At 33.8% G+C, this 14,113-nt stretch overlaps 1 protein-coding gene across 8 annotated transcripts in view; it reads left to right on the plus strand.

Annotated features, from left to right (window-relative positions):
• The window catches only part of LOC117330758 (calcium-dependent secretion activator 1-like), a 111,748-nt gene that overhangs the window by 81,114 nt on the left and 16,521 nt on the right, over positions 1–14,113 (plus strand). For 5 of the 8 annotated variants that reach the window (XR_004533396.1, XM_033889231.1, XM_033889233.1 and 2 more), the window contains 5 exons: positions 969–1,075; positions 6,705–6,716; positions 12,680–12,836; positions 13,329–13,470; positions 13,750–13,905. Coding sequence is in view for 7 of the 8 variants with exons in the window: in XM_033889231.1 (XP_033745122.1) it covers positions 969–1,075; positions 6,705–6,716; positions 12,680–12,836; positions 13,329–13,470; positions 13,750–13,905 (574 nt within the window). In the remaining variant the exon portion in view is untranslated. The remainder of the gene's footprint in view (positions 1–968; positions 1,076–6,704; positions 6,717–12,679; positions 12,837–13,328; positions 13,471–13,749; positions 13,906–14,113) is intronic. The other 3 variants (XM_033889234.1, XM_033889236.1, XM_033889232.1) reach the window with 2 other exon arrangements.

Below are 14,113 nucleotides of genomic sequence, written 5' to 3' on the forward strand. Positions count from 1 at the left end.
TTTTGACTGATTTGTTGGATGGTAATCGTCCTTGAACGAGACACGGAAGGTTACCAGAGAAAGGTGGCTTAATTAGTTGAGTAGTGATGCAGTAGTCATTAAATAGGGTCTGAATTTTTACTCACAGACTGGTCGAATGTAACTCCACTTCCTGTTAGAAATTGGTGATTGCTTTGTTTATATATTTACTATGAAACTTTTATTTATTAAATCTTGTATCATATATATTTTATCAAATTTAATCCCATGGTGATAGCAATTCTGAATTGGGGAAAAAAAAAATCTTGCTGATGTCAAAAGATTTCCATGTGAGTCAATCACCAAAAACGGAATTCATAACGCTGCATGAAAGAACTACCTAATCCTTGGTTAAAATATTCAAATGTTAAAACTTTTCTGTTACTCGTTCAGCAGCCGAAACTTGTCTGTTAAACTGTTATTATTGTTAGTACTGGATGTATCCAAATAGCTTGTATGTGATAAAAAAAATTGTTGCAAGGTACTTTCAATATTTTCAATTTTGTCCTATGATGAAGGGAAAAAAATGTATTTGAAGCTAATTTTAGTCTTAGGTTCCTTGATAATGTTTCACTTGCAATGCAAGAGAAATTTCATTCCATTTTGTAAGTCAAAATTATTGCATTACTGTAAGCATAGTTATTTTGTGATACACACATACAATGCATGACAAAATTTAAACAATTTAGCACAATAATGAATTAGCAATATATGCTATTTGTACAGAAACTACAAATATAGTGCAATAATAAATTTGCTGAATGCTTTTAGCTCGAAAAAGCGCTGAAATAAGATTACCACTAAAGTATGGAATGTTTACAGCTAACGGCCCTGTTTTAACCATGGAATACTAAGATATATTTTTCTTTTCTTTTCTAAATTGAAAATTGGTTTTCACCACAGGAATGTTAAGTTGAGCTTGAGTGAGAGAGTTTCGTTTGTGTTTACAGAATCATACAGTGACGAAGTGACACCCAAAAAGAGGCTTGATGACGTTCTCCACTTGGCAGAGCTGTGTATTGAGGTACTACAGCAGAACGAAGAGCATCACGCAGAGGTGAGTCAGACAATATGGTTCTGGGGTCAGCCTGTCCGTACTCGAGTAGGCATCGTACTCCTCTAGTCAATGTTTGTACACTGTGTACTCAAATCAGACAAAATTTCTCTTTGTGTAACCCCATAATCATGGAGTTAATGTACTAGAGTGGACACCATACTCCTCGAGTCGGTGTTTGAGACAAAACAAAAATGTTTGCGTAACCTGTCTTCGAAGAGTAAATGACCCTGTACTCAAGATACGCAAGTTTAATGTTGTGAGGTTTTAATCTCTAGTTGTCATACTGGCCAGTCGACAAAAAATGGAATAACATGCAAAATTGCTTCCATTTAAACTCACAACCTAGTGCTTATTTGTAGACAAGGGCTTATTTGCAGATAGATATTGTCAAAAAATGTTAAAATAAAACTGTTCCGACATTTATTGGGGGAAAAAATACAAAAAAATAAACAATTTAATGTTTTTACATAGGTATTATTGAGTGATCGGGTACAAATGTGCCAGTTTTTCAAGATGATACAAAAAAAAATGTTGTCTTTTCCTGATTACTTACGAAGTACTGGATCAGATTTAGATTTCACCATGGTGCCATTTGTCTACTGGATGAAATTGTTACATTAGATATTGATTGCTCATACAAACCTCACTGTATCTCTGGGTGGCTATAGGTATAACACCTGTACAGACATACCTGTAGGTAACTCGTTAATGCCACTTAGGGAATCATCCTGGAATGGTAGATACAACAGAGTTTGAAACATGCCGCTTCCTGAAAATTTCCTTCTGCCAAACTAGAGATATTTGAAAACATTATTTTTCTTTTCTGGAACCCTTACACCTTTGAAATACAACCTGTATTTAGGGATTTCCACAGTAGGCTGATGATTTTTGTGCCTGAAGTTTTGATTTATCTACTTCAGCTTTTAACAGGTTTAATCAATCTGCAATGAACATTACTAATGAGTTTGTACCAAGTACTAACATTGCTCTTTTTCAGTAATTTTTTTTTTTTAAGATTTAAGGAATTAATCTTTTAAAAGAATTACTGTCTACTGTAAACAGTTTATTTCTGGGGGTCAGCATATTTCATTCAAATTGCTACAATTTAGGTCTCTTTTTAAAACACCTGTGTCAAAGAACAACAAGATCTCTTAGAGAGAAATTTACAAAATCTGATTGTACTAAATATATAGCATTAATGCTATTTTAAAGAAATACTGTTAATAATTGGACTAACACCAAAGTTATTTGACAAAATGTTTTTAGCCAATATGGCCAAAAGGAGGAGTTTTTACCTCAATTTGGTAAAACGGCCTAGGGAGCTCTGATTTTAATCTGTTGTCTAAAACATTTTCTGTCAAAGAAAACATTTCTTATCCAATAACGGCCAACTTCGATAAGTAACATCTCTATGATAAATGTATATTAACATTGGTGAAAGAAAAAGTTTAAAAATCTTAATGTAATGACTCGATGATTTGATATTCCTTATCTTGTCTCCATTAAAAGTATAAGTTCTAAAAACTTAGTGGAGGAAAAAATTTGTCAAGAAATAGCTTAGCACCATGTAATAGTACTTAAATGCAACTGTGACCTTTGCCCTCATGCAAGGTCATGGATGAAACTTTTTGAAAAAGAAGTTCAATTGACATATAGCTTGCTAATATGTAGTGCAAAAAAAAAAATCCAAAAAGAATGGCTATTTGATGTCCTGTTCTTTCATAGTGGTACCTTTAGCAAGGACCCCTATTACTCTTGATATCATGTGACTGGCTTTCTGTTTATTGTTCAGTAAGATAGCCACCAGCTACTACAAGGAGACTCCTCAAAAACCTAGTAAACAAACAAATAAATTTAATCTTGCATTTATGAAACAAATTCTAACGTGACAAAAAATTGACTTTTTACAATAGACAAAAGTAGAACTGATATATTGAATACGTATGTATATTATCAAAACATTGTTGTAATTTTTGAAATTGAATGTTTTCATTGGCTACTGGCTGGTATTGTTTTGTGGCTCCCTGATGTTATAATCAGCGAATCTAAGTAATTTTTATCCGCCCAATTTTCAGCAATGGACAGCTAGCCCCATTGATTTTGATTGTTACGGTGGCTGGTGGTAGGGGTGGAGGATGTGTTCAGACTATCATTGATGAATATATATATATACATTTATGTAGACATTAAATAAATGTATATTGCTGATTGAAAACAAATATGGAACATATGGATTTTTTTTTTTAAGATTTTTTTAATGTTGAAGAGTCCATTCCACACATCAAAATATATTAAAATTTGATATTAAGCTTTAGTTAAAGATAATTTATTTCATGATGAATATTATTTTTTGCTAATTCTTATATAAATGAATGATTAAATTGAAGGTGTGGGATTTCAATTGAAGTTTGTTATCGCTATTTCTCAGAAACTATTGAGGGGATCTTTCTGAAATTTCATATGTAGGTTTCCCTTGGTGCCTAGTTATGCATATTGCATTTTGAGACCAATCTGAAAACAACATGGCCGACAGGCAGCCATCTTTGATTTTGACAATTGAAGTTTATTATCGCTATTTCTCAGAAACTAATGAAGGGATCTTTCTGAAATTTCATATGTAGGTTCCCCTCAGTGCCTAGCTATGCATATTGCATTTTGAGACTAATCGGAAAACAACATGGCCGACAGGCAGCCATCTTGAATTTTGACAATTGAAGTTTGTTATTGCTATTTCTCAGAAACTTATGAAGGGATCTTTCTCAAATTTCATATAAAGGTTCCTCTTGGTGCCTAGTTAGGCATATTGCATTTTGAGACCAATTGGAAAACAACATGGCCGACAGGCAGCCATCTTGGATTTTGACAATTGAAGTTTGTTATCGCTATTTCTCAGAAACTTATGAAGGGATCTTTCTGAAATTTCATATATAGGTTCCCCTCAGTGCCTAGTTATGCATATTGCATTTTGAGACCAATCGGAAAACAACATGGCCGACAGGCAGCCATCTTGGATTTTGACAATTGAAGTTTGTTATTGCTATTTCTCAGAAAGTACTGAAGGGATCTTTCTCAAATTTCATATGTAGGTTTCCCTCAGTGCCTAGTTATGCATATTGCATTTTGAGACCAATCGGAAAACAACATGGCCGACAGGCAGCCATCTTGGATTTTGACAATTGAAGTTTGTTATCGCTATTTCTCAGAAAGTACTGAAGGGATCTTTCTCAAATTTCATATGTAGGTTTCCCTCAGTGCGTAGTTATGCATATTGCATTTTGAGACCAATTGAAAAACAACATGGCCGACAGGCAGCCATCTTGGATTTTGACAATTGAAGATTGTTATCGCTATTTATCAGAAATTGCTGAAAGGATCTTTCTGAATTTCATTTGTAGGTTGCCCTCTGTGCCTAGTTATGCATATTGGATTTTGAGACCAGTCAGAAAACAACCTGGCTGACAGGCAGCCATCTTGTATTTTGAAAATTGAAGTTTGTTATCGCTATTGTACAGAAGGTACTGAAGGGATTTTTCTCAAATTTCATATGTAGGTTCCCCTTGGTCTCTGGTATTGCATTTTGGGACCAATCGGAAAACAACATGGCCGACAGACAGCCATTATCGCTAAATCTTAAATTTTATATATAGGTTCCCCTTGTTTGAAAAGTACTAGAGGGCTGTTTCTGAATTTACACAGATTAGTAATATAAGACTTAGAGGAAGGAAAAAGTAGAGAAAAGATCAATCTGACATGGAGCCTATAAAGATCATTCAATGGTGGGCGCCAAGATCCCTCTGGGATCTCTTGTTAAGAAATTCTGTTAAATTGGACTAACACCAAAGTTATTTGTTTTTATCCAATATGGCCCAAAAGGAGGAGTTTTTAGCTCAATTTAGTAAAACGGCCTAGGGAGCTCTGATTTTAATCTGTTGTCTAAAACATTTTCTGTCAAAGAACAAATTTCTTATCCAATAACGGCCAACTTCGATAAGTAACATCTCTATGATAAATGTATATTTACATTGGTGAAAGAAAAAGTTTTAAAATCTTAATGTAATGACTCGATGATTTGATATTCCTTATCTTGTCTCCATTAAAAGTATAAGTTCTAAAAACTTAGTGGAGGAAAAAAATTGTCAAGAAATAGCTTAGCACCATGTAATAGTACTTAAATGTAACTGTGACCTTTGCCCTCATGCAAGGTCATGGATGAAACTTTTTGAAAAAGAAGTTCAATTGACATATAGCTTGCTAATATGTAGTGCAAAGAAAATTCCAAAAAGAATGGCTATTTGATGTCCTGTTCTTTCATAGTGGTACCTTTAGCAAGGACCCCTATTACTCTTGATATCATGTGACTGGCTTTCTGTTCGTTGTTCAGTAAGGTAGCCACCATCTACTACAAGGTGACTCCTCCTCAAAAACCTAGTAAACAAACAAATGAATTCCATCATGCATTTATGAAACAAATTCTAACGTGACAAAAAATTGACTTTTTACAATAGACAAAAGTAGAACTGATATATTAGAATACGTATGTATATTATCAAAACATTGTTGTATTTTTGAAATTGAATGTTTTCATTGGCTACTGGCTGGCATTGTTTTGTGGCTCCCTGATGTTATAATCAGCGAATCTAAGTAATTTTTATCCGCCCAATTTTCAGCAATGGACAGCTAGCCCCATTGATTTTGATTGTTACGGTGGCTGGTGGTAGGGGTGGAGGATGTGTTCAGACTATCATTGATGAATATATATATATACATTTATGTAGACATTAAATAAATGTATATTGCTGATTGAAAACAAATATGGAACATATGGATTTTTTTTTAAGATTTTTTTAATGTTGAAGAGTCCATTCCACACATCAAAATATATTAAAATTTGATATTAAGCTTTAGTTAAAGATAATTTATTTCATGATGAATATTATTTTTTGCTAATTCTTATATAAATGAATGATTAAATTGAAGGTGTGGGATTTCAGTGTTCCAACGGTGTCATTGAATATACGTCAACCCTTCTAAGTTGTGATATGGACGACTTCGTATTATTCCAGAAAATCCATCTAGGTAGATTAATACTATTGTATGGTATTTTCCCATGTTTTTTTTTTCTTTAATTAGCATGCGTATATCTCTAAATTACTTTGAGACAAATAAACAGAAGTATACATTTTAAGGCCGTTTCGTAGTTGGCTTACCAGTATGCGTATACATTGTCGGCAGCTTGCATGATATCATTGGGAAAAACCATATATCTGGTAATTTTTTTGGAAAGGAAAAATAATTCATAATTTGTTATCTTTCAATTCTAAAAAAAAAGTAGATTAAATCTATAGAAGCTGATATGTTTACCTACAATTTTAAAAGTATAGTAAAAATACATAAGTAATTGATGTGATATTTCGTCACACAGACATGAAGGGTTGACGAGAATTTGTGTTGTAACCAGCTTAATGTTCAGTAAAGTTTGTCACATGTGTGAGAGATCTTTATATATACTTGTCTCCCCTCTTGTCGGACAGAGCGTAAGTGTGTTTCCACGTCAATATCATATATTGTTTCATGTCAGATCATGCATGAATTAACCATATTTTGTGCTTTTTACCCTCTTTGCTGGTAGCAGTTTGTCGCGGTGAGTTATCTCCCCATACATCCTGAGTGTGTATCACACATTTTTTTTTACTCTGCACTTCAAATACTACATACAATAAATATTTCTTTTCTTAATCAATCAAAACATAATTTATTTCGTTTATTTTTATAACAAATCACAATGCGTGTCTCTGTTCGGTTTAGAACCTACTGTTTTTCTCGCCAGCTTTCTAGATTTCTAAACAACACCATTACCTGTGCATTTTCATCTGTATTTTTGTTTTTAACTGATGTCTAGGATCTCGTCAATCACTGCAGTCCTATACTGCATCATTGTCTGATGTTAGAGCACAAAAATTGATATTTTGACACTTTGAGTCACCCCATACTTTACCAGGAAGTTACAGTTGATTGTATATCAGCAGTCTCCCTTTATATTCTAAAAATAGCTATTCTAAAACTACAGTGAAACCTAGTTAATATCACTGTCATTTTGTGGAACATTTACTTTTTCTGAAAACCTTACCGATACTGGTAAAAGTCTGAAATATTGTAAATAACTTTTGATGTTTTCTCTGGTAACAGTTATTGCACTACTGGTTTATTAATGCTCACCTGATCTTATGACATGGCACAACATAAATTGTCCGTCTGTCTGTCCGTCGTGCCAGCCGGCTGTCAACTTTTCCTACAGGTCACTACTTTTCATGAACGAGTCCATGGATTTTGACCAAATTTGGTCTGAAGCATCTTTCGGTGAAGGGGAACCAATTTTGTATAAACAGAGGGTCCAATCCAATAACTAGAGAAAATATAGCAAGTTCTTTGGAATCCTTCTTCTGTAGAAATGAAAGGATTGGTCTGAAGTAATTCCATGGATGAAGGGAAACCAATTTTGTATGAACGGTGCTTCTGTCTCCTTTTGGGTTGGAGGGGCAGCTATAGGGCTCATATGGGATAATGGTGATAAGCCTAGGGGCCCAATAAAGGAATTCAAAATTGGTTAATAATGTTGAGTACATTTCAGCTTTTAAATTTGCTTTTAATCTTCTCTGGAACCAGAAAACTAAATGTAAGTTAAAAGGATAGTGTTATAGCATATTCACTGAAATATTCAAGTGAGCGATACAAGTCCCTCTGGGCCTCTTGTTGTAAGTGAATATTTCTTTGGACGGAAGAGTGTCACATGCTGAAATCAGGTAAAAAAAACAACAGTATAGAGAGTTGTCTCCCTTTTTGTTTCCTTTTTCGTAAAGAGTTCTGTCCACTTTAGGAAACTATCTGATTGTATTATTTGTGACGGTCAGCGGTAAAGATAAAATAGTGGCTTTAATGTTTCTGATCAGACACATCGTACACCATGTCATCATCAAATCTATTCACTTTAATCATGTGAGGCAGTTTCATTTTCTGACATGATGATAGAATAGATGGTAATATTTCTATTTTGGAGAATTGTGTAAATGATTAATAGCCTTCCCCTCAATGTGTCTCTCCACTCACCAACTCACAACCCTCATTATAAATTGGCAGAGAGGCTTGCCAAATTCATGAAATATTAATATCCTACCATTGTAATCCATGAGAAAGACACAGTGCATATTTACATCGTTTGAGAGACACACTTTTTTCGTGAAATTTTTGCATACAGCAATAGGTGCTCTAGAGTATGTGCAAAATGCGATGATATATGGCAACATTTGAAAACAATATATCATCCTACATACATAGAAAATTACTTTACTGCAACAAGCAAAACAAAACTGAACCAAACAAAACTGAACCAGAAAGCCAAGATAAAAATCCTGCCACAATAGACAGCAATACACATAATCACATAATTAAGGTCATATATAATTAGGCTCATATGAAATACTATAAATAGCTTCTGTAGAATAAAAGGTAGACCTGTTACCATGGTAGTTAGCTAATAACAAACAGCAGATTAGTGAACCAGAATGGTTTGTCAAAATGAATATTTGACCTTGACCTACTTTCAAGGTGACAAAGGTCAAGTACAAGTAACCTAATTGGCATGTCTTCAACAACTTATAATGATCATTAAGGCAGATTACAGTTATCTTATATATCCTTGAACTTTCTGACTGTAAGGGTTATCCAAGTTGTATGAATAAAATACCATGACCCACTTTGGTGCCAGGGGTCAAATGCAGCATGGAGTTGAAATGCAGTAAGCCTATACTTTGTTGGGGCAGCATAATTGTTTATTCAAATAAATGACCTTGACCCTGCTTGAACTTGAGAATGTCCTTGAGTGAAAAATCTCCCAACAAAGATGTGTTAGTTGTGCCAATTGTATTATGAATATATCGGAATGAAATATCCTGGGTAGGACATGTCACCCTGGCCTTCCACAAATACCCCAACACAACAAAATAATTTTTTGCACAATTTTTTACAAAACAAAAATCTACAAAGTAGACAACACTGCACACTTGGCACAGGTGACCTGAAATTAACCTGCTGTGTTTATTTGCTGTGCTCTCCTCCCGTTTTCTGTTGTTGTTCCATCCAAACTTTTGTTAAAATGACACTTTTAAGCACACTTAAATCCTTTTACTTGTTACTAGATTATTAAGTAAATTACCGGTCAACTTAGTGATCACTTGATATTGATTTGGCACCATTTTTCCTTTCAGCTATTTTCATTATTCCTGTTATGAGATTTTTTAGCTTTAATTTTTTCCTCATTAAAGACACTTCAAATTGTCTATTGCTGTATGATACTATTGGTAATCCTTTTTTTATTATAGATTTGTTCAAATCACATTCCTCTTAAAGTACAGGGACATTTCTCTCCTAACTAGAATTATTTTAGAAATTTGAGAGATATAGCATTGTGTATGACTCAGCATGGCCTACCTTAACATGGCTGCAATGCATGTGTTCAGTTGTTAACTGTGACCGCTAGGACAATTCTGCAGAAAATCTGGTTTCTTGACATTTCTGATTTGGGTTTGACTGATGGACTCCTTTATCATCCGTTTAAGCTGCCTTGGTATGAGATTTATTCATAAGCTTAAACACATTTGGGAAATTTGGTTAGCAAGTATTTTAAAAATTATTGAAATTGATGACCTGTATTCTGGAAGCATTGCCATTCTTTTCAATATTGGCACTTTATTTTGATAGACACACAAACATTTTAAGATAAAGTCCTGTAGGGGTGTTGATATAGGTAATGTATTCATAGTCTGTCAAACAGGGAAGAATTTCTGAAATTGTTCCGACAGGGCTTGTGATAAGGTCAAATCGAAAGGAGCTTGTGAAATTTATGATGGAAGGGCTTGTCATAGGTCTATTTGGAAGGAGCTTGTACAGTTGATGATAGAAGGGCTTGTCATAGGTCAAATTGGAAGGAGCTTGTACAATTGATGATAGAAGGGCTTGTCATAGGTCAAATTGGAAGGAGCTTGTGAAATTGATGATGGAAGGGCTTGTCGTAAGGTCAAATCAAAAGGAGCTTGTGAAATTATGCAAGGGCTTTTCATAGGTCAATTTGGAAGGAGCTTGTACAATTGATGATAGAAGGGCTTGTCATAGGTCAAATTGGAAGGAGCTTGTGAAATTATGCAAGGGCTTATAATAGGTCAAATTGAAAGGAGCTTGTGAACTTATTGCAAGGTTTGTCATAGGTAGAATTGAAAGAAGCTTGTGAAATATGGAAGGGCTTGTTATAGGTCAAATTGAAAGGAGCTTGTGAAATTTATGATGGAAGGGTTTGCCATAGGTCAATTTGGAAGGAGCTTGTGAAAATTATGGTGGAAGGGCTCGTCCTAAGATCAAATCGAAAGGCGCCTGTGAAATTATGCAAGGGCTTGTCATAGGTCAAATTAAAAGGAGCTTGTGAACTTATTGAAAGGTTTGTCATAGGTCTAAGTGAAAGAAGCTTGTGAAATATGGAAGGATTTGTCATAGGTCAAATTGAAAGGAGCTTGTGAAATTTATGATGGAAGGGTTTGCCATAGGTCAGATCGAAAGTAGCTTGTGAAAATTATGGTGGAAGGGCTCGTCCTAAGATCAAATCGAAAGGCGCCTGTGAAATTATGTAAGGGCTTGTCATAGGTCAAATTAAAAGGAGCTTGTGAACTTATTGAAAGGTTTGTCATAGGTCTAAGTGAAAGAAGCTTGTGAAATATGGAAGGGTTTGTCATAGGTCAAATTGAAAGGAGCTTGTAAAATTTATGATGGAAGGGTTTGTCATAGGTCAGATCGAATGGTGGAAGGGCTTGTCACATAGTCAAATAGGGCCTTTAGAAATTATGGAAGGGCTTGTGATATGGTCTGTTTTAAATATAAGAAAAAAAGCTTGTTAAACTATGGTAGAGGTTGTGATGAGGTCTAGTAGAAATATATCAAATTGTGGTAAGCCTTATCATAAGATGAAGTAGGAAAGAATTTACACAAAGATGCTATCAAAATGAAGGCAGCTCTATGATTGTGGCATGTTTGTAAAATTGTGACCAGACTGGAAAAGTTTGATAACATATACAAAGTTCATCTGATATTTGGTTGTGTCGAATGTAATGCGATCTGAATTGGCTAACCAGATCTTCATGTTGAAAATTCTTCACAACTGAGATATTATTTATTCATTAAAGAACCATTTACTATCATTTTTACAAATTTCAAAAGCCTTTTATCTGTTTAACCTGCTCTTTATTTTTCCTTTAAAATATAATCAAAATCTTAACATTTTTATTTCTAATTTTGAATTAAAGAAAAAAATACTTGATTTTTTATTTTTCCAAAATTTGCATTTGATATATATGTTTTTTGCTACCCTGTGTGTTCTTTGCTACTTGACTGTGCCATTTCTTTCCATTGTAGGCCAGTAGCTGAGCATATATATCTAGCTGATCAACAATTTTTAATTAATTGTTTTCTTTTTAATTCTAAAAGTTGCAGACCATATTTAGACACCAATATAAGCATGAGCATTGTTATCTATGGATTTGTATAACCCAACCATAGGATCTGAAGAAAAATCTTATCTAAAAAAAACCAATTGACATTTGCAAATCTTAACATTTTCATTAACGGTTTGAAAACTTCAGATGAAAACTATATGTGCTACAAGATGTTTTTCAAAGAAAATTAGTAAATGATTTTTGCTTTTGTTTTTAGCTTAGTTGGCTATTTGGAACTAATTCAGTGACATTAATGTTGTCATACTATGGAGAATGTGTCCCCTCCAGAATAGATAAGAAAATGTTGACCAAATTTGGTAGAAATAACTAGAACTAATTACCTGACATTTATGTCACTAGACTATTGAGAATTCTTCCCCTCATGAATAGATAAGAATATGTTGACCGAATTTGGTAGAAATGATTAACCAAATGTTTTATCCTATTTCATTTGGTATTACAGTTTAAATTTATAAACAGTATTTATAAATTTTCTAAGATTTAGGAAGATACATGATTAGGCAAACAGTAGTTAAATTAAATGCAATTTACTTTGGGATACACTTTCTTTTTATTAGATATTTATGATGAGGCAATACCTTTCTTACCAGCATCTTTACCAATCATTTCAGGCCATTGAAGTTTCTGATGAGTTTTTCTTGGTGGTTTTTTTCTTTGTTTATTTCTCAGACTTCTAACTGTTAACTTGGTGCATTTGAAATTTATTTTTCGAAAAATTCATCAATAAAAATTTTTGAACTTATTTTTAATCCATTCACATTTTGTTAAATGATTAATAATTGGTTGAAAAATAATAGAAATCTTGAGAAGATACATTTAACTTACACATTAAATTTTCATGATAATTTTTTTTAAATATTTTAAAATTTATTTCTGTTCAATCAAAGTGAATATTTCATTAAGGAATAATGTAATATATTGTACATTTGTATGTTTTTAACATAAAACAATTGATGTTGCAGGTATGAATACTATAGTTAACAACTCAGAAGACTGGATGTATTGTAAATTTCTACTCATTTTCATATCTTATCTGTTATTTATCTTGTAGGCATTTGCGTGGTTTAGCGACCTGCTGGTAGAACACGCTGAGATATTTTGGTCGCTGTTCGCTGTTGACATGGACGCTGCACTGGAAATGCAGCCTCCAGATACCTGGGACAGTTTTCCGTTGTTTCAGTCCCTCAATGATTACCTCCGCAATGATGGTAAATTTTCATGACCCCACCATTTTTCGGGGAGGAAGTATATCGTATTACCAATCTCGATCCAATTCCCATCACATTTCCTTAATGGTGTCCGTCCATCTTGTCCCTTTCTAAATTTGAAATTGGAAGAAAGATTCTTTGTTTAAATCTTTGGTATGTACATTTACCGAGTACAAGTTCAAATGTAAATTAGATTTAGTATCTCAAGCTGATAGACATCGAGAAAATATGTGAATGATTGCTGATAACACAAAATAACAGCATGAAGAATCAGTCACTACAAAATTTACAAAAAATTATTCGTGTAAAATTCTTTTGTTTTGTGTGAAAAATTTGAAAAAAAAAAATTAATTTGGGCCTAGAAAATGTTTGTGCTGGCAACATTTTAACATTTCTTCGCAAATGGATATATCTGGATAGCTGGATATATTTTGCTAGCTGGATATATTTGTATCAGAACTTTAAACATTTGAGTGGATATATTCATTACAGAGAGTTTATGCAATGGAAAATTCCACTTACACCTGAGAAACGTATTTGCACCACAAGTCGTCCGCTATGTAGATCTGATGGAATCTTCTATCGCCCAGTCCATACACAAGGGCTTCGAACGAGAAAAGTGGGACCCTCAGGGGTAAGTTCAGAAGTTACAGGTTAAAAGACCAGAATCCAATTTTCTATGAAAGAGTTAAGTTAGATTGCTATGCAAACATATTTCATTTTGATTTAATTCTTGTTTTTTTTTTTTCAAAGGTTGGCGAAGTTTCAAAGTAATTTTTTCTTTAAAACAAATTGACGCAATTTCGCTAACGAGAAAATGAAGATGGAAAAAAATAGGAAATAATCTATGGAGATTTTTGAATAGGTGTATATATCTTATGAATAAAAGTTTCTTCTGCATTTGTTTCCATAGAAACGGATGTGCTACCTCTGAAGATATGCTGTGGAAGTTGGACGCACTCCAGTCATTTATACGTGACTTACACTGGCCCGAGGAAGTGTTTGCTGAGCACCTGGACCATAGGCTGAAACTGATGGCCGCTGATATGATAGAGGCTGCAGCCAAACGGTAAAATCTTCCATCAACATAACTATATATGTAAATCCACCAGGATTATCTTCCAGTGGCGATAGCAAGGAAATGGTGTATGGAATATACCAACTATAAGTTGGTGACAGGCATGAAATGTTACCCCTTTGTAAAGTCCTTCTGGCTAAGAAATTTTGTCGAGATTGTCATCCACTCGCACGGAAATTCCCTTGGATTTAATGTCGTT

The sequence above is a fragment of the Pecten maximus genome, chromosome 7, assembly GCF_902652985.1.
Source record: "Pecten maximus chromosome 7, xPecMax1.1, whole genome shotgun sequence".
NCBI lineage: Eukaryota > Metazoa > Mollusca > Bivalvia > Pectinida > Pectinidae > Pecten > Pecten maximus.